The 26,209-nt window shown below is 46.4% G+C and overlaps 1 protein-coding gene across 4 annotated transcripts in view; it reads right to left on the bottom strand.

Annotated features, from left to right (window-relative positions):
• Positions 1–15,704: 15,704 nt before the first annotated feature.
• The window catches only part of zdbf2 (zinc finger, DBF-type containing 2), a 30,323-nt gene continuing 19,818 nt past the window's right edge, over positions 15,705–26,209 (bottom strand). For 2 of the 4 annotated variants that reach the window (XM_059967336.1, XM_059967338.1), the window contains 4 exons: positions 25,938–25,983; positions 24,846–24,951; positions 22,682–22,809; positions 15,705–20,434 (listed from right to left, as the gene is read on the bottom strand). In XM_059967336.1, coding sequence (XP_059823319.1) covers positions 17,656–20,434; positions 22,682–22,809; positions 24,846–24,951; positions 25,938–25,983 — 3,059 coding nt within the window. In that variant the 3' untranslated portion in view covers positions 15,705–17,655. The remainder of the gene's footprint in view (positions 20,435–22,681; positions 22,810–24,845; positions 24,952–25,937; positions 25,984–26,209) is intronic. The other 2 variants (XM_059967337.1, XM_059967339.1) reach the window with 1 other exon arrangement.

The following is a 26,209-nucleotide window of genomic DNA, read 5'->3' as shown; positions in this document are numbered from 1 at the left end:
TTGGAGGGGAGATAATGAGGAAGGAGGACGTGCTGGATGCACTTTGGTCAACCACAAGGCTGGTTCCAGGCAGTGGGTCGAGGAGGTCAGAAAAGATCGAATAGTGGACCGAAGACTTCGATAGTTGAGCTCCAACGTTTGTGCACGAATTGACTGAACTCTGATAAGTTTTTGTGCCTTTTCTTTCTTTTCTTTTATATATATTGTATCGCTATTAATTACCAAGTTCTAGTAAAATTTATAAAGTGTAATTTGTAAAATGTACATTGTATGCTGACTGATGATTGATGTTTGAGGCCACATCAGGTGGCATTGCACAGCAACCGACGCAAACGTGATGCGACAAAGTTGGGCATCACGAAGTTGGGGGACGGGGGCTCCCCAGATACGTACGAGCCAGTATAGTTGAGCGTTACATGTAATTTTCCAGTCTTCCAGAACCATTCCAGAATCTAGTGATTCTTGAAAGATCATTACTAATGCCTCCACAATCTCTTGAGCCACCCCTTTCAGAACACTGGTGTGTACACCATCTGGTCCAGGTGACTTATCTACCTTCAGACCTTTAGTTTCACAAGAACCTTCTCTCCAGTAATGATAATGTCACTAACCTCATGACCCCTGACACCTAGAACTTCCACCATACTGTTAGTGTCCTCCACGGTAACGACTGATGCAAAATACTTATTAGGTTCATCCACCATTTTCTTGTCCCATTACTTCCTCTCCAGCATCATTTTCCAGTGGTCCAATATCATTTCTCACCTCACTTTTACACTTTGTGTATCTAAAGAACCTTTTGGTATCCTCTTGAATATTACTGCCTAGTTTACTTTCATATTCCATCTTTACCTTCTCAATGACTGTCTAATTTGCCACTGTCTAATTTCTCAATGACTGTCTAATTTGTTGGTTTTTAAAAGTTTCCAAATCCTCTAACTTCCCACTAATTTTTGCTCTATCATATGCCGTCTCTTTGGCTTTTACGTTGGCTTTGACTTCTCTTGTTAGCCATGGTTGTGTCATCTTGCCTTTAGAATACTTCTTCCTCTTTGAGATATATGCATCCTGTGCCTTCTGAATTGCTTCCAGAAATTCCAGGCATTGCTGCTTTGCCATCATCACTGCTGGTGTTCTTTTCCAATGAACTCCTCTCTCATGCTTCTGTAATTCCCCTTGCTCCACTGGCACACTGATACAACTGACCTTAGCTTCTTCTTCTCAAATTTCAGGGTGAATTTGATTATATTATGATCACGTCCCCTAAGGGTTCTTTTACCTTAAGCTCTCGTATCAATTCCGGTTCATTGCACAACACCCAGTCCAGAAGAGCTGATCCCCTAGTGGGCTTGACCACGAGCTGCTCTAAAAAGCCGTCTCATAAGCACTCTTGAAATTCCCTCTCCTGGAACCCAGCGCCAACCTGATTTTTCCAATCTACCTGCATATTGAAATCCCCCATATCTATCATAACATTGCCATTTTGACATGCCTTTTCTATCTCCTGTTGTAATTTGTAGACCACATCCTTACTGCTGTTTGGGGGTCTGTATACAACTCCCATCATTTTACCCTTGCAGTTCCTGAGCTATGCCCCCACTGATTTAATGCTTTCTAATTCTATGTCACTTCTTTCTATTGATTTGATTTCATTTTTTACCAACTGAGCAATGCCACCCCTTCTGCCTTCCAACCTGTCCTTTTGATATAATGTTGATCATTAGGCATTAAGCTCCCAGCTATAATGTTATTTCAGCCATGACTCAGAGATGCCTACAGCAACATACATGCTGATCTGCAACTCTGTTGCAAATTCATCTACCTTATTCCATATACTACGTGCATTCAAATACAACATCTTCAGTTCTGTATTCACCCTTTTCAATTTCGTCCACCTTTTACATTGTAACTCATCCTAATTGCAATTTTGCCCTGTCAACAGCTTCTCCTCACTACACATTGCCTGCTTGTAAACCAGCTACCACATTTTCAGCACTACCATCCGCCTTTCCTATGATACTTCTTGCATTGAAATAGACACACTAGTTGCACCATGCTCAATCTTTTGATCCCTAATTTTGAGATCTTCCCAGCATGTACCTCTATAGCTCCTCCGCTAACTGTTCTGCACTCTGGTTCCCATCCCCCTGCAACTCAGGTTCAATCCCCTCCATATACCATTAACAAACCTTCTCAATAGGATAGTAGTCCCCAATTCAGGTGCAAAATGTCCTATCTGTACAGGTCCCACCTTCCCTGGAAGAGAGCCCAATGATCCAAAAGTCTTATGCCCTCCCTCCTACACCAGCTCCTTAGCTTCTTATTAAACTGTATAATCTTCCTAGTTCTGGCCTCACTAGCACGTGCATGGGAAGCAATCCTGAGAGCAAAACCCTGGAGGACCTGCCCTTTAACTTTGCACCTAACTCACTGTACTCCATATGCAGAACCTCATCATTCATTCTACCTATGTCATTGGTACTTGCATGGGCTATGACCTCTGGCTGTTCACCCTCCCACTAAAGAACGCTGAGGACTCTATCTGAGATATCCTGGACCCTGTAACCTGGGAGGCAACATACCATCCGGGAATCTCATTCTTGCCCACAAAACCTCCTGTCCATTCCCCTAATAAGTCCCCTATCACCACAGCATGCCTCTTCTCCCCCTTTCCCTCCGAGTCGCAGGGCCAGACTGAATCCAGGTACCCAACCACTGTGACTTTCCTCTGTTAGGTCAATTGCCCCAACAGTATCCAAAGTGATATACCAGTTGTTGAGGGAGATGGCCACAGGGGTGCTCTGCACCGGCCCTTCGCCCCTTCCCGACTGTCACCTAATGGGGAGATTTGCTAGAGTCACAGGGGAATGGGAACCAGAGTGACAGAACTGCTAGCAGAGAGATTGTGGGGACAGACGTTGGTCAGACCTCAGACAAAGTCAGGAATCAAAAGGTTGAGCACGGTGTGACTAGTGTCCTGATCTATATATGATACAAGAAGTATTGTAGGAAAGGCAGATGAGCTCAGGGTATGGATCAACACATGGAATTATGATATTGTCCCCATTAATTCGTATAATCTATATAATATTGTATTAATTATCCTAGTGTGGGATGCTGTATAGTCTGTCATCTTCTGTACGATCTTCTACAGACTACCCGAGTGCGTGATCTTGATGAGTACGTTCCAGTGTGCTATGCTGCATAAGTCCATTCTTGGGTGTGATGCGGTATAGTCTCCCCTACAAAGTGTCGTCTTCTATAGACCGGCTTGTGTAGTGGTGGTGGGGGGGGGGGTGTTCTACATGAGTCACCTCAACTCCGAGCCTTCGGGGCCCGAGGTTCTGGAAGTTGAGGAGCTTGTGCCAGGCCGTTTGCTTCACCTGGTCTGGACGGCGCGCAATTGCATCTTGTAAACCCGTTCACCCCCGATCCAGGCGTGATGCAAGCGCACCTGTTTGGCGAAGTGTCGCACCTTGGTAGGACAAATGAAAGGAGACAGCAAATGGAAGGATGTTGAGGCTTTGGAGAGGGTGCAGAACTTTTTACTCGGATGTACGATGGTAGAGGCAAATACATTAGAGGCTTTTAAGAGACGTTTAGCAAGGCACCTAACTCACTGTACTCCATATGCGGAACCTCATCATTCATCCTACCCATGTCATTGGTACCTACATGGACCAGGACTTCTGGCTGCTCACCCGCCCACTAAAGAACGCTGAGGACTCGATCCTCCATCGGCCGAGGCGAGTGCGTCACCCACGGGGAAGCTGTATTTCAAGTAGCGAGGCACACATTCTGGCTCAGCTGAGCACCGGTGAAAAGGTTAAAGGAGCCGGTCGGATCCTTTCACTTGGTCGAAGTCTGGCAGAACCATCATCTTGACTCCCTTCCCTTCTAAAGGTCAGGAGGAGGGGGAGGTTCCGGCATCGATCACCGGCAGCCTCCAAGCAGCCGGAGGCGTGTTCCGACCACCACCCGGTGTAGGCGGAGCTCTGTCCGTTGCCCGTATGGGCGGAATCTGCGTTTGGGCATTTCAACAAGTGCTGCCGGACGACAGAACGATTCCGGGATTCATTCCGTCTGTTCTGGGAGACATGGGGGGGACTTAGGAGCGTGGAGTGGCCCCCTCTGTGCTCAGCGGAATTACCCACCGCCCCCGAAATTTCTCTCGGGAGCCGCCTTGCAGAGATACCTCCCGTGCCCTCCTGCGCCGAGGCGGTTGTCGCAGTGGCTGTTCTTGCACTCTTCACTTCCTTGCCCTGGTCCACCAGCTGGACAGACCTTGGCGGTCTGCCTTACCATCCAGCAGCGAGGAAGGTCTCCGATGGAGGTCTCTTTACGCAGGAATCGGAGACGTGGGGTGGAAAACGTTGCATAGAGCAAGAACAGGCACCTCGGCCCACAATGTTGTGGCGAACCAGCTGAAAAGCAAATCAAAAACCCCAGATACTAATCCCTGCATCTTCCTCACGCTCACGTGCCTTGCTAAACGTCTCTTAAAAGCCTCTAATGTATTTGCCTCTACCATCATACCAGGCATCCACCTCTTCGAGTAACAAGTTCTGCACCCTCTCCAAAGCCTCAACATCCTTCCATTTGTCCTACCAAGGTGCAACACCTCACAGTTGTCTGGGTTAAACGCCATCTCCCACTTCTCTGTCCATATCTGCAGGTGTATATTGTGCTGTACTCTTTCCCAGTTTTCTACACTATCCACAACTCCACCAATCCTGGTATCATCCACAAATTTACAAACATACCCATCTATATTTTCATCCTGGCCATTTATATACATCACAAATGGCAGAGATCCCTGTGGAACACCACTAATTACAGACTCCAGCTCAGCTAAGTCCCTTCAAACACTGGCCTCTGTCTTCTATGCACAAACCAGTCCTGAGTCCAAACAGTCAATTCACTGCATATCCCATGCATCTTAATCTTCTGCATTAGCTTCCCATGTCAAAACACCTTACTAAAATCCATGCAGACCACATCCTCTGCCCTGCCTTCATTAATCTCTCCGGTCACCTTGTCAAAAACTCCATCAGGTTGGTAAGGCACAACCTGCCCCACACAAACCCATGCTGGCTCTCCCTAATTAGGCCATGGATTTCCAAATGCTCATATGTCCTATCGCTAAGAATTTTCTCCACAATTTCCCTACAACTGATGTGAGACTCAACTGTCTACAGTTCCCAGAATTTTCCCTTTTCCCTTCTTAAATAGAGGAACAACATTAGCCACTCACCAGTTCTCCAGGACCTCACCTGTGGCTAGCGAGAACAGAAAGATCCTGGTCAAGGGCCCAGCAATCTCATCTCTTGCTTCCTTCAATAACCTGGGGTAAATTGCATCAGGCCCTGTGGACATCCACCTTAGTACTCATTAAGAAGCCCAACACTTCTTCCTCCTTAACCTCTAAATGCTCTAAAGTATTTATACACTCAGCACTGTACTCTAGGTCCTCCACATCCTTTTCTTTGGTAAATACTGAAGCAAAGCACTCATTAAGTACTTCACTCACATTCTCTGTATCCAAGCAAATGTTCCCCCTCTTTATCCTTGAGGGGTCCCACCCTCTACCTAGTTATCCTCTTGTTCTCAATATATATACAGAATGCCTTCAGATTCCTACATACAAAGGACTTTTCAAGCCCCCTCCTGGCTTTCATAATTCCCTTCTTTAGATCTTTTCTGGCTCCTTTATACTCCCGGTGTGCTTCGCTTGATCCGAACTTCTGAAGCTTTACATACTTTCTTCTTGACATCCAGGGTTCTATAATCTTTCCGTCCCTGTCCTTCCTTCTAACAGGAACATAACTTTCCCGTACTCTGCGCAATTTATCTTTAAACACCCTCCACACTGTCTGATGTGGACTTGCCAGAAAGAAGGTGTTCCTAATTAACTCTTACTAATTCTTTCTTAATGCCTACGTAATTTGTCCTTCTCCAATTTGAAACTCCCACAAGGGCCACGCCTATCCTTATTTATAGGTAAGGAGTGGTGGTTACTGCTCGCTAACTGCTCACCCACTGAAAGGTCAGTCTAATTAACCAACACCAAGTCCAGTACGGCCCCTCCTCTCGTTGGACCATCTACATATTGATTTAAGTGTAACAGCCGGTTAAAATATTCACTGCTATGCTGTAGGTGTTCAATTGTAGCAACTCTGTAAGAGTAACCTGTTTTGCTTTCAGCTTGCTTGCATTTGAACTGAGATAACGGGCATTGTTTTTCAATTTAGGAATGTGGTGTCGGCCAATCAGGGTGGGGTGGAATTGGGAGAAGGTTCTAGAGAACGTTGGGGGAAGATGGCTGAGGATGCACAAGGTGCTTTGTGTGATGAACGGCTTCAAGGAGGAAGGAGCGGTACTCTCGTGGGAGAGCCTGTTGGATTGTGAGCGACGTTCGGAAGGCGGTGTGAGTTTTCACACAGACCAAAGGTCCAACGAGCCAGTTACAGACAACTTCAATCTATACAGTATGCACATGTGACTGTTTAATTATAATGGGGTCTTTTTCCTTTTCCTTAATAACTCTTTGGTTGAATTATATACTCTATAATTGTATGCAGTGTATGATCTGTTATTTCTTGCTAACGGGAGATTGCGGGGGAGGGGGGGGAGTGGTATCACACAGCATTCACACAAACCGGGGTTTGGGTGGGCGACACGTCCCAATCTTACGGGTTCGTAAACACCCTAGACGTACGGAGCCTGAAAAGCGAGCTGCATTCCCAAAAATTCCCAGTGAAAAAGAGGCTTCATTGTGGAGACTGGTCTGGAACTGAATTCGTTGAATGCTGTGTGCTTGCCCTAAAAATTGATTAAGTGGGTTTGTATTAAACCTGTGTAGCTATTGTCTGGGGAGGTGACTAAAATACGTGGTTATGGATGCCGCAGGGATTAAGCGTTGGTGCGATTCAGAGATTACCTGTAACTAATGCTTATGTTCTGAGCAGGTTGGATACCCGCTGCGCAGATGAATTGTTGAGTAGTGTTTTAAGTACCGTTGAAACACGAGGGAAAGTTACGATCGTGGAGGAGCAGTTAGACAGAACAACGGGCACAGGTGTGGTTTTAGTTCAGACTAGTGATGATGTGACGGCAGCGGGTCTGCCTGTTACCAATGGGGGAGACTGGAGAGGCGGGACCATGGACCGTCCGTCCTCTTAGGGAAGAAAGCAGTGTAGGCGAGGGTGCTGAATTCAGTTTCCCGTAGTTGAGGGTGGAGACCTTAAAGAAAAGTTGCTCTTGTTTCTTCGGAGTGAGGGGAAGGAAACTGTCTGATGTGAAAGGTCCAATGAGATCTTCAGCTGTTGATTTAAATTCTGAGCTCGTTTTGGCTATTACATCACTGGTTGATAAATGCAGAAGTGTTTCTGCGGAGAGCCAATGTTATTGTCGGCTGGGAGTCTTCTCCGGGGACCCAGTGGGGAAGAAGAATATGACGCTTGGGCTGAGCAGACATCTGAGATACTGCATGATCGGCTGTGGTCAGATAATATGAGAAAACTAAGACTGGTAGAGAGCTTAAAGGGGGCGACGGCTGATACAGTGAGGTTCCTCGAGGCAGAAAATCCATTAGCCACGTCAACTAATGATCTCAGGCTCCGGAAGGTGCTTTTGGCGCTGCTGGAACAGTGCAGCCGATCCAGGATGAAGGAGAGTTGTCTGCCTACGTTTTCAGGTTGGAGACGCTGCTGCGCTGTTTATGCCACAAAGGGGGCATTCAGCTATCAGAGAAATTGCCTGAGGGTGGAGCAAGTTGTGAAGGGCGCGCTGTCACGTGATGTGATTGCTCGACGTATTCGAATGACCCACAAGACGCGCCTCTTCCTCCTTTTACCCATTACTCAGAAGTTAGGAGGAAAACACGGCGGAGGAGCGGGAGGCCTCCGTCAGCAGGGCACAGCCCCCCACGGTAGCCTCTGTTGCTAAAGCGATCAATGATGTCCAACAGGCGGGAGTTCTAAAGGATTTCGTGAAAGATTTTAAACCCCGGTTGATATCGGCCGATACTGTCACCAAGCCTGGCAAGCCGATAGGGAGCCGGAGCCGCTGATGGGACGTACTGCCACTGAACGGAATCCCCTGACTAGGGAAGTGACCGGTATCTTCTGGAACAACTGCGGAGACGGTGAACATTTCAAGCGGGAGTGTGAAGGACTGGAAAATCTTCGGAAAGCTTTCTTCGCTTTGAGGTAAACTACGGAGGGAGCCATTGAAGGAATAAGCCGGCGTTTCGGAGAGGATACGTTCCTACCAGTGTATCAAGGGAAATACTAGAGAACACAACACTATTCCTGAAGGTTTAGTGGGACCAAGCTGTCGGATTGAAGGTGTTTATGCCAGAGCCATATTTGACACAGATTCTTAAGTTACATTATTTTATAGTTCCTTTCACAACCGGTATTTGACGCATTTACCACAGACGCTACTCAGAGCCCTCGAGATTCGGGGGCTTGGTACTGAGGAGTACCCCTATGCTGGTTACTTGTCATTGCAGAGGGAGTTTTCGGAAGCAGATGTTGAGTAACTGAGAATATTGACACAGCGGTGCTGGTTTGCAGGGATTCGGCTGAAAAGGGTCGAGCTTCCATTCTTGTGGGAACAGATACTGATGTCGTGAGGATGCTCCTGGGAGCGTGCAAGGAGAGAACCTTGTCCAGAGCTGCTTTTGAGAAGGTGCAGGTTCCCCCTAAGCAGGATGATGAGCTGAAACGAGGGCCTGTGTGGTACACCCAGTCTAAACCTGTCATGTTACAACCTGGAGGAGTAACTGGAGTGACAGGAAGCTTCGAATTTGCTGAAATGCCGACGAATGGAAAAGGAGATTAACCAAGATGTTGGGACGTGGAGATGTGTTTTCCACTTAAGAGACTGATGGGGGCCACTCCAGGAGTACTTGCCACACTATTGGAGTGACCTTTCCGAAAGGGTTAGCACCAGCGGAGGCTGCAGCACCGGCTTAAGCTAACGGAAGTTAAATTCAGTCGTGGAGTAGGCACGGAAGACAAGGGTGATAGACAGGGAGAGGCACCCTCTAGTAGATCAGAAGGGTGCCAAGGGGTGGTTAGAGCTTGAAGAAGAGAGGATGGGATGAGGAGGTCTCAGAATCAGGGCACCTCCAGATAGGCAGGTCTATGGCGCACCGGGGGAACAGAGTGTGTCTATCCCCCTAGTGAGGTGTCACTACCATCACAAATGGATTGGAGTTCCTGACATCTGGAAATTCCTCTGCAAACTGTTACTGATGATGGGTTGATAAGTTTCAAAGTCACGAGGACGAGAAATTTTAAAGTGGGGGGGGGAAGCGTAACGTCTGGGTTAAGATTTTTACTGCTGCATTATAGGTATTTCAGCAGTTCTGTAAGAGCTGTCTGTTCTGCTTTCAGCTTGTGTGGGTTTGAGCTGAGAGAAGGGCCTTTGCTGTTCAGTTTGGCAATGTGGTGTCAGCCAGTCAGGGTGGTGGTATTGGGAGAAGGTTCTAGAGAACGCTGGGCGGGAGGGAAGATGGCTGTGGATGCCGTCCCTGCTTTACAAGGTGCTTTGTGTGATGAACGGCCTCCAGGAGGAAGGAGCGGTACTCCCGTGGGAGAGCCTGTTGGATTGTGAGCGACGTTCGGAAAGTGAAGTGTGTTTTCACGCAGTCCGAAGGTCCAGCGCGTGAGTTACTGACAACTTCAGGATGAGCTTCAACGTGTATGCACATTTCACTGTTTATATCGACTCTTTTTGTTGTTTTTTTTCCCCCTTTAACTCTTTGGTTAACATTCGTAAATATACTCTTTATAATTGTATCCGTTATTTCTTGCCGACGGGCTTTTGTGGGGAGTCGGTAACGCAGCGTCTGACTGGCGAGACATCCAAACCCATGAGGTTGTGTGGGACCAAAGTGGTAAAGACCCTAGTGGGGCGGAGCCTGAAGAAGGTGGGTTCCTCGCTGCGGAGTCCCGTCGCTATTAGCGATAGGCTAACGAGCCGCATCCCCAGAAAGGAGGTTTCCTAAGAAACCCTCCTGGATACATTTAGCAAATTCTGCCCCATCTAAACCCCTTGTACTAAGAAGGTCCCAGTTAATATTGGGGAAGTCGAAATCCCCCATGACAACATTGTTTACGCATTCCCTTAATATGATTACACATCTGCTCCTCAAAGTCCCAGTGGCTATTAGGTGGTCTGTAGCACAATCCCGTCAGTGTGAGTGCTCCCTTCCTACTCCTGAGTTCCACCCGAATGGACTCGGTGTCTGACCCCTATTATGTCTCCCCTGAGTGCAGCTCTGATATTGCCCCTGATTCGTAGTGCAACTCTCTCCCCCCACCCCCGCTTTAAAAAAAACTCATCTCTTATGTAAAATTGAAATTCTGGTACACTAATCACCCATTCCTGCCCCTCTCTCAACCAAATCTCCGTAATGTATTTCTAAGTACTGATCCATGTTCTAAATTCATCACCTTCACCCATAATACTCCAGCATTAAAGTAGACACTCTTCATACCTGTTATTTCGATTTTGCCTTCGAATACTTTCCCTGACATCAACCTTGCGGTCCCATCCCTCACTTAGTGACCCGGCGCTCCGTTTCCTAGTCCAATGCAAAACTAGTTTAAACTCGCCCGAGGGCCGTCAGCAAACCTCCCGGCGAGAATATTGCTTTCCCTCCAGTTCAGGTGCAACCCGTCTCACTCGTGCGGGCTGAAACTTCGTCCCCTGCACCATCTCCTCAGCCACTCATTCTTCCGTGCTCTGACACCATCCTACCAGCACTAGCCCGTGGCACTGGGGGTTACAGCTCTTCAACCTCTTCCCTAGTTCCATATACTCACTGCGTAGGACCGCTTCCCCTTTTTTTGCGCCACGACCTCATAGTGTTTACGCTCCCCCTTCAGAATATCCTGCAGCCGCTCGAATACATCCTGGACCCTGGCACCCAGAAGGCAACACGCCATCCCGGTGTCTCTCCTGCGGCCACAGACTCCCGAGCCACCTGTCATTTCTGTGGCCGGAAGGAGACGGTGTTCCGCGGGAGGTTACAGCCACTGTCTGAAGGGTCTACTCCTCGAATTTCGGCTACACTGCAGCCCCACGTTCCTTACCTGTGGCCCATGGGCCTGCCCGCGGTGTTCGGTCAAGCGTTCGGCCCGACACCATTGCCTACCCCTCTTTCAAGGTTACGTCCCTGTCTGGAGATACTTGGAGAAGGAACCGGGAACGGTGGGCCCTTCTGGGACTCGAGTGGTGGTCAGTGTTAACAGTATTTTAATTATAAACTGTAACGTGCTTTATAAAATCTGATTATTGTATATAGTTTACTGCTGTATAACTTAATCACTTGAAGATATTTTTGTATGTGAAAAAAATGTTATATAGCCCGCCCTAGCGCGCGGTGTATAGTCTGGCCTAGAGTGCGGTTTTTCATTATTACAGTATTTTTTTAAACACGAGAGATGCTGTATATGTTCCGGCGTAACATTCCTACTGCATTTTGTGTGTAATAGTTCAGTGTGTGTGTGTTTTTTTTTTACATCTGTTCATGGGGAATGAAATGCCATTGATAAACACGAGAAATTCGGTAGACGCGTTAAACCCAAAGCAAAGCACCCAAAATGCTGGAGAGATTCAGCAGCGCAGACAGCATCTACGGAAAAATAATGAACAGCCTCCATCTTTTGATTCAATCTGTTCCCCTCTTCCTAAGATCCACTCTCCTCTCCAATGAGATGCCTTCTTCTCCAGCCCTCGAACTTTCCTACCCACCTGACTTCACCTATCACGTTCCAGTTAGCCTTGTTCCCCCCCCCCCCCCACCCCCGGCAGCTTTTTATTCCGACATCTTTCCCCTTGCTTCTCAGTCCTGAAGAAGGGTCTCAGCCTGAAACGTCAACTGTTTAATTATCATCCTTGTATCCAACGGGCAATTAAGCATGACCTACATAATTCCACCTACAGCCACGTCTAGAGCACAAGAGATTAGGGATGCCTACTTGCTTACCTGAATTTTTATGAAATCTGCTGCTTTAATGCTCATCTTTACTGATATTAGGCTTTCTTTTATATTCCAGGTTTGAATCACACTTTGGACCTGGAGATGAAAGATGAGGACGGTATCCAGCCTTATGTCTGGCCAAAAGTTTGTGTCTGAAGTGCAAGCAGGGGGTCTTTCAAGACAGGGGGCACTGGGAGGCTGTCCCTTTAGGACTAGCACATGAAGTAGGTGAAAGGTTTAAGGCAGGGCTTCATCTAATTAATAAGTCAGCAATAGAAAGGGGATTTTAATCTTTGGCAGATAAACCCAAAGGAGATCTTAAATGCATTCTTTGTATCCATACTTACTTTGGAGAAAGATACCAAGTCTATAGCAGTGAAGCAAAGTGCCATCAACTTCATTGATCTTGTACAGATTACAGAGGAGGTGGTGCTTGCTACATTGTGGCAAATCAGGGTGGATAAATCCCCAGGGCCTGAAGAAGTTTAGCCTCCCATAGGGTCAGAGAGAAGAGCAGAAACTGCAGATATTTAAAACATCCTTAGTAACAGGAGAGATACTAGAGGATTGGAGGATAGCCAGTGTTCTACTGTTTTTTAAAAAAGCCTCTAAATGGAAACCAGGAAATTAAAGGCTGTTGAATCTGACATCAGTTGTGAGAAAGCTTTTGGAAGGTATTCTGAGGGACCAGATATATAAGTATTTGGACAGACAGGGACTGATTAAGGATAGTCAGTATGGCTTCATGGGTGGTAGGTAATGTCTAACCACTCTTATGGTTTTCCAAGGAAGTTACCAGGAAAGTGGATTAAGGCAAGGCAGCGGATGTTATCTCCATGGACTTCAGTAAGGCATTTGACAAGGTCCCACATGGGAGACTGGTCAAGAAGGTTCGGTTGCTTGGCCTTCAGGATGAGGTAGTAAATTGGATTAGACATGGGCTTTGTGGAAGCACTCAGAGTGATAGTGGAGCGTCACTCATCTGACTGGAGGTGTGTGACCAGCGCTGTGCCGCAGGGATCAGTGCTGGGTCCTTTGTTGTTTGTCATCTATATCAATGATCTGGATGATAGTGCGGTGAACTGGATTGGCAAATTTGTGGCTGACACCAAGATTATGGGTGTTAGGGGCAATGAGGAAGGCTATTATGGCTTGCAGAGAGATCTGGATCAGCTGGTAAAATGGACTGAAAAATGGCAGATGGAATTTAATGCAGACAAGTACAAGGTATTGCACTTTGGTAGGACCAACCAGGGTAGGTCTTGCCCAATGAACGGTGGGGCACTGAGGGGTGTGGTAAAGCAAAGGGATCTGAGAATAGATATACATAATTAATTGAAAGTGATGTCACAGATAGATGGGGCCGTAATGAAAGCTAATGGCACATTGGCCTTAATAGATCTATGTAATGAGTACAGAAGGGAAGATTGAATAGATTAGGACTGTATTCTTTAGAACATAGAAGATTGAGGGGAGATTTGATAGAGGTATACAAAGTTTTGAGGGGTATAGATAGGGTAAATGCAAGTAAGCCTTTTCCACTGAGATTGGGTGGGACTACAACTAGCAGTCATGGATTAAGGGTTAAAGGTGAGAAGTTTAAGGGGGACAGGAGGGGAAACTTCTCCACTCAGAGGGTCATGACAGTGTGGAACAGCAGCCAGCGCAAGTGGTGCATGCAAGCTGAATTTCAATGTATTAGAAAAGTTTGGATAGGTATATAGTTGGTAGCGGTGTGGAGGGTTATGGTCCCAGTGCAGGTCAATTGAAATGATTTTGGTATGGACTAGACGGGCTAAAGGTCTACATTCTCTACCTCCACCTGTGATCAGAAAGTGTCCTTTTCTTTTGAGATCTAACTCACCTATTGGGTGCATGGCAAACTCACTAATAATTTTGACTATTGCATTCCCACTCAGAGTGGAGAGAGTGTAGCAGCTTGTAGCAAGGTACAGGTGGAAAAATCTGGTCTGCAGAAGGCTGGATAAACTTTCTTTTGTGTACTGTCTAACCCTTGCACTTAGAAGCGTGTTTTCAGGTTAGATCAGAAGGCAAGCAGTGGTGACATTTACTTCTAATACTTCCTTCTACTTGCAATACTCATGTCAGGCAGTATACAATGCATTTCTGACATTGGTTACAAAAACAGTATGATTCTAGGAGCAGAATTAGGCCATTCAGTCTGCTCCACATTCATTCTCCTACCTTCCCATGGAAACCCCTGCCCCCTTTCTTATCAAGAACTATCATTTTCTACCTTAAATAAATCCAATGACTTGGCCTCCACAACCCTCTGTAGCAACTGCACACTCAAAGTCTCAAATTACGGTTTGAAGCTTGCTATGGGCAAGCTAAAAATGACTCTGCTACCAATGCATAGCTGGAACTTGGGACATTCATGGTCCCGCAGAAATATGCCAACTTTTGATCATTCCTACCACACCATCCCCACAGTCTCACCTTGCCAATTTCCCCTCCTCTCCTGATCATCCACCTACCTCCACTCAAAACTACCTATTCCTCATTCAGTTCTATCATGATCTCCACTGTCTGTGAAAGGGACTACTCTTTACATGGTAACTTCACCCATAATTTAGACATCCATTGGTTTGAATGACAATCTAGGAAACTATAACCTTTACATCTTGGCCTCAGGTTTACCTTCCATTTAGCTCAGCCAAGGTAATCACACCTGAAAAGGCCGATGTATCTCAACACATCAGTTAATGCTTTGTATATGTCACTTACAATTCACAGTAGAATGGTAAATGTTCTAGAGACCCAGTAAATTCAAAGAGAGCACATGAACCAGAACCAGCTGTACCCACAGGGACCATAGGAGAGAAGTTCAGGAATAATCAGCCAGTGAGGCACCTGCTAAACCATTGTTCAACAGCAAGGTAATTGGCGTTTCATGTAGAGACATTTCAATAGTTACCATAATGTACCTAAAAGTGCACCCTCAATTTCTATTTTCCAAGCATGCTGTGTAATAGAAAGTGAAAGCCTTTGCAGTCTATACATGCCTCGGTAATTCAGTTGATGACAAAATTCACGACCAATAATCTGCATTCAGCATCCTCATGCTCTTCCACCTTTCTTCCCAACCCACCACTGACTCACGGCATGGTGGAGGTGCAGAAGGTGTAGCATACTCCAACTTTGACTGACATTCAGCATTCAACAAATTGATCCACATTGCACATGGATCAACAGGCACTCTCTTCTGCTGGCTGTCAGTGACTAATGCCCTCCCGATTCACTCCAGCAAGCTAATGGTACGTCACTTGAGACCCTAGCAAATGTTTACACTTGCCACAGAGAGCACTCTGACTAGTTACGTCAGTTTGGTATGGAGAGGCCAACGCACAGGATCAGAAAAAGCAGCAGAAGGTTGTAAACTTAGCCAGTCTTTATCATGAGTACTTGGCTCTCCACCATTGGGGACATCTGAAAAGATGATGCCTCAAGAAGGTGGCATCAATCATTAAGAACCCTTGCCATCCAGGGCATGCCCTTCTCTCATTACTGCCATCAGGAAGGACATACAGGAGCTTGAAGTCCCACACTTAATGTTTTAGGAACAGCTTCTTCCCCTCAGCCATCACATGTCTGAACGGTCCATTAACACTATCTCACTACTTGCTCTCTTTTTGCATGACTTATTTATTTTATATTTCTTATTTTAATTTATAGTACATTTTTATGTATTGCACTGTACTGCTGCTGCAAAACAACAAATTTCATGACATCCATTCAATGGCTGCTTTATTAGGTACACCTGCTCATTAATGCAAATATCTAATGAGCTAATTATGTGGTGATAACTCAATGCCTAAAAGCATGCAGTCCTGGTCAAGAGGTTAATTTGTTATTCAAATCAAACATCAGAATGGGAAAGAAATGTGATCAAAGTGACTTTGAGTGAGGAATGATTGTTGGTGCCACTCAGGGTGGTTTGAGTATCTCAGAAACTGCTAATCTCCTGGGTGTTACATGGACAATAATCTCTAGAGTTTACCGTAAATGGTGCATAGACAAAAACACATCTAGTGAGCAGCAGTTCTGTGGTTGCCTTATTAATGAGAAAGGTCAGGGGAAAATGGCCAGACTGGTGGAAGGTGACAGTAACTTAAATAACCACGTGTTTTAACAATGGTGTGCAGAAGAGCTTCTCTGAGTGCACAACATGTCAAACCTTGCAGTGGATGGGCTACAGCAGCAGAAGAGCACATTGAAACACTCTTGTACCTAATTAAGTGGCCACTGAGTGCGTGTCAGTGATAACAATCCTGATTCTCATTCATCTTCGCGGCTTCTGGCTGAGTTACCGACCAATTACTCTTCACCGCTGGATTTGAGCGTTAATGACACACACTACCACAGTGTCTTTGCAGGAACAGCTGATGAGCAGTGAGTATTTGGACAGCCAACAAGTACTCATTGATTCCCCTTCCTGTGACACGTCCTAGCCTGGTGCCACCAAGCATCACCCACCAGCCTCCTCGGCCCAACTAAAGGGGCTTAACTGGGTATAGTTACAAAGGCTGGTTCAGGAAAGTCAACAGGCAACCAGTGGGAGGTCTTATAATAAAGGGACTCCGAAGCTAGTAGATGGTGTACATCTGCAGGTAATGGATTCGAGGCAAACCCAATGCAGAATTCAGGCTAGCTCATTATCACAGGGAACAGCTAAGAACTCCACAGGAACACAGGACGAGAAGAAAGGGGTAGGGAGTGAAGGAGGTTGGCTGGGAGAACTCCCATGTAGAGTGTAAATACTGGTACACAAAACCATCAGACCTCATGGCGCAACAGCAGGGCATCTAACTGCAGATCAGAAGGCTGCGTGTTCAAAGTGCATCAGGGTCACAAATCCCGATTTGGATTTTATATTTAAAGTGAAAGGTAAGGACGTCATAGGTTACGGGGAGAAGGCAAGAGAACGGGGTTGAGAGAGTTAATAGCCATGATGGAATGGGGGAGTAAGCTCGATGTGCTAAAGGCCTAATTCTGCACCTCGGTTTAATCGTCTAATAGTTTGAAACAGATGTTCTGTTTCAGTGTTCTATAATCCAGGTAGAGTAAAAATCTGATAACCTGGAATCCTCGGGACATTACACACAACACAGTAGCACCATAATTTTACAGCAGCAAGCCTGGTGAATTTAAAGGGGAATAGAAAATATACAAGCGCTCCACACTGGCTGCAAGCATAACCCTCATTCCCAATCCTAGTGTCCCAGACACCAACCCATGCTGTGGTGACACAAAATGACCCACAGCCTAAACCATAGACCCAGCCCCACTTCAACCCCAGTTTTGGCTGCATTTCTGAACCTCAGTCACACACACACAGCCCACATTCGAGACCGATGAGCAAGTCAGATGCAGTTATCAGGGCTGCTTCATCATCACAGTAGTGCCAAGATCGTGAAAGTTTTGCTGTAAGTGTTGCAAGTGAGGAAGACAACTTGTGTGCATCCTTAGGTGCTGCCTCTTTCTATTTTGACTCGGATACTTTTAAAAGAATAACAACAAAACCCACAAGGGATCTTTATAAAAATACAGCTGCTGCTTTAACTGCAAATTCCCTGAAGTACTTCATACAAAAGAAACAGAAAGATCGTGCTGGCCAGCCCGGGTGTGAGGAAGACTCACTTCCGTCTGCGGGGAACTTGTCTCTGGCTCCGGCGGTAGGATGCCCTATCTCTGGCAGCTACCTCCCCACTCCTGGCTTCCCTCCGCAGTACCTTCTCCCCCAAGGAGCTGTCTTTGCCGGCAGGCCGGCGGAGGCTGGAGCGGAGGCGTGGAGGGCTGCAGGGGGAGACTGCAGCCGCTGGCGGGGTTCCGACGTGGGAGCAAGATGAAGCATCCCTCAGGTTGTAGAGTGGCGGACTGTCTGTTTCGGAGACGGCGTCTGGATTCTCCTCCTCAGGGACATGCCTGCTCCTCGGGCCTGTGTACACGTTGAGCCTGCTGGAGGGCGGGTTGGGCCCGTCTGCCCCGAGTGGTGACAGGACCAGACTCTTCTGATCAGACTGGACCTGGGGTAAAGGCAGTGAGGCCCCGTCTGACCAGGAGCCCGTGCTTTTGGAGGGACAGTCACTGCTGGGGGCTTCCCCCAGGCCCCGGTCCCGGGCCTTGAGTGCGGTGGCCGGCAGCCGGGAGCCAGAGGCTGCACTGTTACCAGCCTGCAGCAGGCCGCAGCTCCCACCGGCCTTTGTCTGCAACTTGGCAGGAGTTCTGTGTTCGTCAGTGGGCAGCCCCATGTTGATGTCTGGGCTAAGGTTCCTAAAGAGCTGCCGCACGTGGTGGGACGGAGCAAGGCTGCTGGGCGGCATCTTGAGGATTCTGTTGGTGACCGGGTCGTAGTACCTGACTGGTGATTTCTTGTACCTGTACTTGGTTGGGCTGGCGCCTTCCTGCAAAGTCCTGGAGCTCCTCTTCCCTTCCAGCGAGTCAAAGTCAGGTGAGGACAGGACATAGATGACCGTCCTGGGCTGCACTGGGCTCATAATCCTGCTGTAGGATCTAGGCAGCCTCAGAGAGCACAGTCTGGTCTTTGTATCTGGCCTCTCCGCTTGCTCCAGCCCACTCCAGAAGTTCTCGGGTTCCTGATCCAGCCTCCTGGATTTCTTTTTGACTACCGGGTAGCTGACTTCACTGGTCTGGGTACCATGACTGACCTTGACGATCTGGCACCTGGAAGCCAAGCGACAGTGCCTCAAGGCCGGCTTCTTGCCCACCGATGCCGGGCACAGGGCAGGGGGCAGCTCGTCATCCCGGTCGTCGTCCCCGTCGTCATCCCTCAAGTGTGGCAGGGCCTCAGGTGAAGGGACATTCGGGTGACTGTCGGCCGATACCTGGGACGTGCCTTTTAATGCATCCTTCACCCCAGCCCGGTGCGGTTTCTTCTGTTTCCTTCCATAGTTGGCCAAAGACTCGCTGTCAAAATAACACAAGTATCGGCCTTCCTTGAACTCCTTCACAAGTGCCTCCACTTTCAGATCATCCTCTGCCATGATCTCCGACCAAGTCTTTCCAGCAAAAGATGGCGGCACGTACGGTAGTGACTGAAGCCTCTGCTCCGGCTCCAGGGGCCGCGGTTTCTCTTCAGCAGGCTCGGCTTTCCTGCTGCTCTCTGCAGGGCTGACGTTCTCTATCTCCATCTTGTCGCACTCTTCCTCCTGGGAGCGCAGGACCGAGCTCAGCTGCGTTTTGTAGCCATGGTCGTCAAGTGAGATCCGAGCGTCCGTCATCAGCTCCAGGTCCCTCACTGGCACTCTCGAACTGCGCTTCTCCATCTTCACCGAAGCATTCCATTCCGAGCTGCTGCTGGACTTCAGCTGCCCCAGCTGACTGCCCAGGGAGCAGATACTGCCTCCTGAACTTTCCACGTCTTCCCCTGTGCCCTGGTGCTGCCCTCCAGATTTATTTTCACAGGAGAGGGTTAAAGACAGCATTTTCTTGAAGCAAGATGCCGTCTCTTGTAGCACCTGCTTACTGCAAGCCATTTTGTAGCTGTTTGATAGTGTACAATACTCTTTCTCCAGAGGCGCTTTCTTAGCCTGCGGACTCCCCTGCACCTTTTCCCCTCGATGTTGATGCTTACCATCAGCGGAGTCCTCACTGTCGCTGTCTCGAGGCTGCGATGCCTGCCGGGTACAGTATTTCTGAATGACCGTCTCTATGGTCTCCAAGACCAGATCCTTCGCCTGGGCAGCCGCTTCGCCTTCTGTCAGCCTGTCACCGTGGGCGAGAACGTTGCTGCTGTGAAACTCCTCCTGCTGGCTTGGCCCCGCAGGACAGTGCAGGCTGCGCCCCTCCCCATGGTCCCTGAGCTGCGGAAGTGGAGAGCCTGCCATTGTGCCCTGAGAGTTAACCTGGTGCAATTTGGAAAACTTAAAAGCTTGCCCCGAGGAGACATCAGGAAGGCTAACTTGACTTGTAGGATTCCAGTGTCCATGATCCTCGTGAGAGCAGATGACTTTTGGTTTACTGTAGTCCCTGATTCCCCTCCTCGATGCTGGTTTATATAAAGCCAAAGCAATACGACTGCCATGCCTTTCTGCTTTGCCACAAGATAGCATGCCCTCATTTGCATTTAAAAATGTAGTCCTACATAACCCTTTAAAGGAAGGCAAGCTGACTTCAACCTGCTCTTCAGATGCTGGCTCTCCAACTCCGGTGACTTTACTACTCGTTGGGTGTCCAACAGGCACGGAAGGTACATTGGTGTCTCTGGTCTGGCGGCAGTCAGCGATGTTTTTTCCACCGAACGCATGCGCTGACTGGACAGACTCGTTATCTGTGCTCGGCAACTCCTCTCTGGTCCCAACAGTCTCCTTGTCGTCCTGGTAGGAGTGTATGTCTGCAAGCTCCTTTCTAGGAATCAGTGGGGCGCTGACTGACGGTAGGTCCATGTAGGTTGGCCTGTGTGAAACAAAACAAAACGAACATTAGCACATTAGAAAATTTAAACACTTCTGTCATCAGAATTAAGACCATCTAGCAGGGAAGATTGGTACAACAAGTTGGTATGACTAGACAGGAGCCCTCGGTCTCACACCACCTCATTCAAGAGCAGTTATTACCCTACAACCACCAGGCTCCTGAATCGGCATGGGTGACTTCATTCATCTGAACACTTAGCTGGTTCTGCATTTCAAGAACTTTACAACACATTCAGTTTTTTAAAAAAAATCTATTTATTATTTTTATTTGCACAATTTGTCTTCATTTGCACATTGCACGTTTGTCTGTCTTTGTTCTTTTCATAAATTCTATCACATTTTTGTTTTTCCTGTGAATTCCTGTAAGAAAATGAATCTCAAGGTAGCATATGATGCGATACACTGCACTGATTGGCCACTTTATTAGGTACCCCTGCTTGTTAATGCAAATACCTAATCAGCCAATTGTGTCGCAGCAACTCAATGCATAAAAGCATGCAGGCATGGTCACCAGGTTCAGCTATTGTTCAGAACAAACATCAGAATGGGGAAGAAGTGTGCTACAAGTGACTTTGACCATGGAATGATTGTTGGTGCCAGATGTGGTCATTTGACTAACTCAGAAACTGATCTTCTGAGGTTTTCACACACAACTGTCTCTATAGAGTTTACAGAGAATGGTGTGAAAATAAAAAAAACATCCTGTGAGCAGCAATTTGTGGGTGAAAATGCCTTGTTAATGAGAGAGGTCAGAGAAGAATGGCCAGACTGGTTCGAGCTGACAGGAAGGTGACAGTAACTCCTAACATGTGTTACAACAGTGATGTGCAGAAGAGCATCTCTAAACACATGATGCGTCAAACCTTGAAGTGGATGGGCTACAGCAGCAGAAGACCATGAACATACACTCGGTGTCCAATTTGAGGTACAGGAGGTAATCAGCCTATGTACTTTGATTTAAAGAAAAAAATTACTTTGGTATCCCAACCCTGATGCACAATCCAACAGTGAAATGTCTTTTACTGAGCACCCCACTTCAGTTAGAATCCTGCCTCTTAAAACTCCTTCTCCTGCAGGAAATGGCACCAGACATTGCATGAAGAAATCTGTGTTTCTTCCTTTTCTCTTTCTTGCCTTCCTTTCCACACTGGTATAACCTTTGGGGAAACTTGCTGACAATCATTACCCCAGGTCCTTTAGAGATTAAATGGTCAATATTTTTGAAACACGAGAGACTGCAAATGCTAGAATCAAGCAAAAAACCTGGAGGAACATCCGCTGCTCATTTCCTCCACAGATGCTGCCTGAGCCGCTGAACTTTTCCAACATTTTGTGCCTTGCATTTTGGAGCCTGATGTTAGATAAATACTAAAATAAGACATGATTTTTCACAGGATCATTTATAGACTCGGGATCAAAAGTGTTTATATGCAAAGACCATCAGGTGACCAATTGCGGACTGAAAAGAGAAAAGAAGAATTTTGCTTTTAACTTGTACCTTGTGATACTGTCAGAATACTCCAGAACCATTGCAAGTCTTGACAAGAGATAGGAAGTTCCAGTAGCACTATTATCATTCCATAACATATGAAAATATCCCTGGGCTATTACAGAGACACCACTAGATAAGCAATCTTGACTGCCGTTTTAAAAATGGAACCTTAAGGTTACAATGCAGTTCCGACTTTGCTGTTACAAAGATGAAGTAATTAACAAATCCACAGTGAAAAAATCAATTCATATTCTGGTTGAGATAGCAGCCAGACACCACTTGTCAAAGGTCTAGAGCTCTGCAATTCTGGATGTAGAGAGCCTGAATGGTTGAAGACCAAAGACTGAATCTGGAAGTAGAGGGCAAGTCAAAGTCTAGGCCAGAGGATTGAGGTTGGAGGCCCACAGTGACTGAGAGTTTAGGGCCAGGGACTGGGGGCCCAGAGGCCGGGGGGTGGGGTGGGAGGGGTGTGCGTGTGCGTGTGTGAGAGAGAGAGAGAGTTAATAGGAAAGAGGCTTGTTTTGATGTGGTTGTCTTGTTCTGTCGTTGCTGCTCGTGTTGTTGTTAGGGACATGCTATGTTGGCGCTGGAACGTGTGGCAGCAATTGTGGGCTGTCCCCATCATATCCTTGGGTGTGTTGGTTGTTGCTGTGAATGACCCGTTCACTGTACATTTCGATGTACATGTGATGAATAAATTGGAATACGAGTTATGAGATGGCTGCCCTCCTTTACCTGTTGTCCTTGTATCGGGAAGGATGGTACTGTATCACATCCTGCAGGAACCGCTCCATGAGGCTTTTTGCCACCAGCTGATTCCGGGACTCGCCGGCGGACTGCTTGTGCCGAGTGCTCTGCAGGTGCTGAACCGAAAGAAAGCACAGTCAGTGGAAATCGACCCCACATTGCTCACATGCCACTGTGACCTACGTCCCACCCCTATCCAACCCCTACCATCATCCTGGGCAGGCAGTCCACTCTAAGTAACTCGATGGACCAAGCACTCCAAGCCCCTCTGTCAAACAAGCCACTGGACAGAGCCTCCGGACTGTTTACCCAATCTTATCAACTACAGAGCCTGATCTTGCTTCCTTTCACTTGCTCTGCAATAGATACAGACTGCTACGTATCCTGTATTAACATTTCACTTGTGAGGGGTGCAATTGTGGGCCCAGACATTAGCCATCTGCCAAGTGCATTGCCAAAGTTAGATCCTTCTTCATGTCCGTGCCACACTTTCTACCATTTGGCAGAGATCCAACATCAGTCTGTGAACCGAGAAGTAGGTACATGAATCCAGGCTTAATATCAGGTTTGGAATGTTCAACAATATTCAAAGAATTAGCTCTGCTTCAAAAACTTATCAAACATTCATCCTGCGCTGGTCTTTGTGCCGGACAAGAGGAAGAGAATTTCAGTCAGGAAACACTGCAGCCAATTTTCTCCCAGCACCTTTCCACAGATATTTAAGGGCTAAGTTTGGGAAATGCCCGTTTCTTCCATCTGAAGCCTTTCTAGCCCGATGGAGGGAGCAAAAATTCATCTAGACAATGGCACCTCAGGCCACGTAGCAATCCATCAGCAACACACTATTGTTAGCAAAGACTTCTGCATCGAGACTGGGGCTTGAACACCAGAAACGGCACAACAGAATTTCTCAATGCCCCCCTCTTGGTCTTTGATCTTTTGCACATCTAAACACTCCACCCTAAGTAACCTTGTGTCCACCCCAGGTCAGGCAGCACTTAGCTAAACATCTCCTGTGGAAAATAAATCTGAAGGTACAGCTCTCTGGTCGTGTCACAGTGCAGAAGACAATTTAATCCCTGGGGTCTGCAAGGGCAACCATTTTCGTTCCCATCTTCTCTATCACTGCCCTTTCGGGCCAAGAATTCTGGATTGCAAGACAAGGGAGTAGAATTAAGCCCATTGAGCCTGCTCCACCATTCAATCATGATTTATTATCCTTCTGAACCCCCATTCTCCTGCCTTCTCCCTATAACCTTTGACGCCCTTACTAAAGAAGAACCTATCAATCTCTGTTTTCAGTATACCCAAAGCATCTGTGGCAATGCATTCCACAGATTTGCCACCCTCTGGCTAAAGAAATTCCTTATCTGTATTAAAGAAACGTCCTTGTATTCGGAGGCAGTGCCCTCTGGTCCTAAACTCCCCCACTACAAAAAACATCCTCTTCTCGTCCACTCTGTCTAGACTTTTGAATATTCGATGGGTTTCAGTGAGATCCCCAGTGAGTCCTGATGAAGTGATTGGCAGGTGTCAACTCAGCTCTTCAGGTTGGCACATTCATGTCACCCTTTAGCCTCCCAAAGGAAAAGCAACATCCATGTACCTCTTGGGGATAAGCAAACTGCTGTCCAGGAACATAAGGAAAAGTTGTTATTCTCAATGTTGGAATAGGAGAATTTGTATCTGCATAACTTATTCAAACATTTTTAACAAACCAGCTGCCCTTTTACAACCTCAGGATATCCCTGTGTTTAATCCTATTTTTCCAAACAGCAGATATTATTGTGATAAAGAAGGTATGGGAACCAGTTTGCAGAGTTTCACTTGATAAACCACCAAGTTACACCTGTCTTTTTAGTATCAGTGGGCATAAATACTGGGAGATCATTCTACTGTCTGATACTGGTGGTGCAGAGGTGACAAATAGGACCTCTAACCATGCAGTGTTCCCTTAGAATGGGTTGTTAACAGTCCGGATTAGGCACTGAAGCCACTTAAATGAAGTTTCAATTTACAAATGATAGTGAGCATGCCAACACTAAACTAAGAAAATAAATATTGCTGCATTCAATTATTTTTTCATAGTAAGACCAACAGCAAGATGCAGTCCTGGATAACAGTAGTTGCTGAGCTCATAAGAAATCCTCACCTGTTCCAGGCAGTTGTACAGCTCCTGACAGCAAGCACAGTAGCCCCGTTTGCTCTGCATGGGGAGTTTCTCTGGAATAGGTTGCTCTGCACATGCTTCACTGCTGCTGCAAAGGGGAAAGCAGAATACTGACGGAGTTGGACAGATATTAAAACTTGCACTACACCGGGCAATGTTTTATGTACAATCTTCACATCAGCAATTCCCAAGACCTTTTATATACCTCAATGATGTCCATGTTTAATATAATGTTCCTTCTGTTCTTTCATAACCCCTTTTTTCTTAATGTCACTTCTCACATTTAAGAATTTATTTGTTCTTTTGATGTTTGTATAATCAGAGAATTCCAACTTAAATCTCAATGGGTTCAAGATGGTTAGCACTTTAATATATCTTAATGGATTTCCAATTCTCCTCAAGCAATCTGTTGTTGGGTTTAGTAATGGCATTCTAATCATGTGTTGTACATAGCCGATATGCATTACCTCCCAAATAATCCCAAAACTTTTTTTTAATTATTTTTTAATGTTTCTACACTACAACAGAAAAAACACAACAAAATGCAGATTTATACAGTGCGAAAACAAACGTGTCTCATATACAATTCATAACAATGCAGAAAAAGCACCCAAAATGAAATCATACCAAGTTAGTATCCTCCCCGCCCTCCCACTACAAAACTCCAAGCCTACCATTACAATGTAATGAAAAGTTAATCAGAGCTTTCGTCACCACAGAGCTGTAAATATAAAAAAACTATAATACCTACTACCTAAGCTATAATGTATTTCACAACAAAAAACTTAAAACTTAACCAGAAAAAAAGGCTAAGAGTAAGGGATTGTAGTACAAAAAAAATGGATAAACTGTTAAAGAGGAATTATGAAAATATTCAAGAAAAGGTCCCTACACCTTATGAAACTTTATGTCCGAATTAAGGTCTAAACAGGACATAATATCTTTAAGCCACTGAGCATGAGTGGGTGGGGCAACATCTCTCCACCTAAAAAGAACTAACCGTCTAGCCATAAGAGATGCAAAAGATAATGTTCGAAGTCCCAAAACCTTTTAACCCAACATTTGTCTAATTACCTGGCATTGTCCGTCATCTCTGCAAAGTGTTCATTCCTTTGTACATCTGTCATAAATCAAAAGAAGAGTTTGATTATAAATTTAGTTCTACTACTGCCAAGAATATGAATTCAGATGCTGCTTTAGAAACTCTCTCACGTCCCTTACAATTTCTCTAATCAGCAAAACACTTTACAAGTTTACCTGCACTACATGTTACTTGATGGCAAAAATAAAATGAATTACATTGATAAAGTGCCTTTCACAGCAGAGCTGCATAATGTTGAGTTTGG

The sequence above is a fragment of the Hypanus sabinus genome, chromosome 4, assembly GCF_030144855.1.
Source record: "Hypanus sabinus isolate sHypSab1 chromosome 4, sHypSab1.hap1, whole genome shotgun sequence".
Taxonomy (NCBI): Eukaryota; Metazoa; Chordata; class Chondrichthyes; order Myliobatiformes; family Dasyatidae; genus Hypanus; species Hypanus sabinus.
Note: the sequence above shows the minus strand (reverse complement) of the source record. Positions and strands in the feature narration are given on the sequence as shown.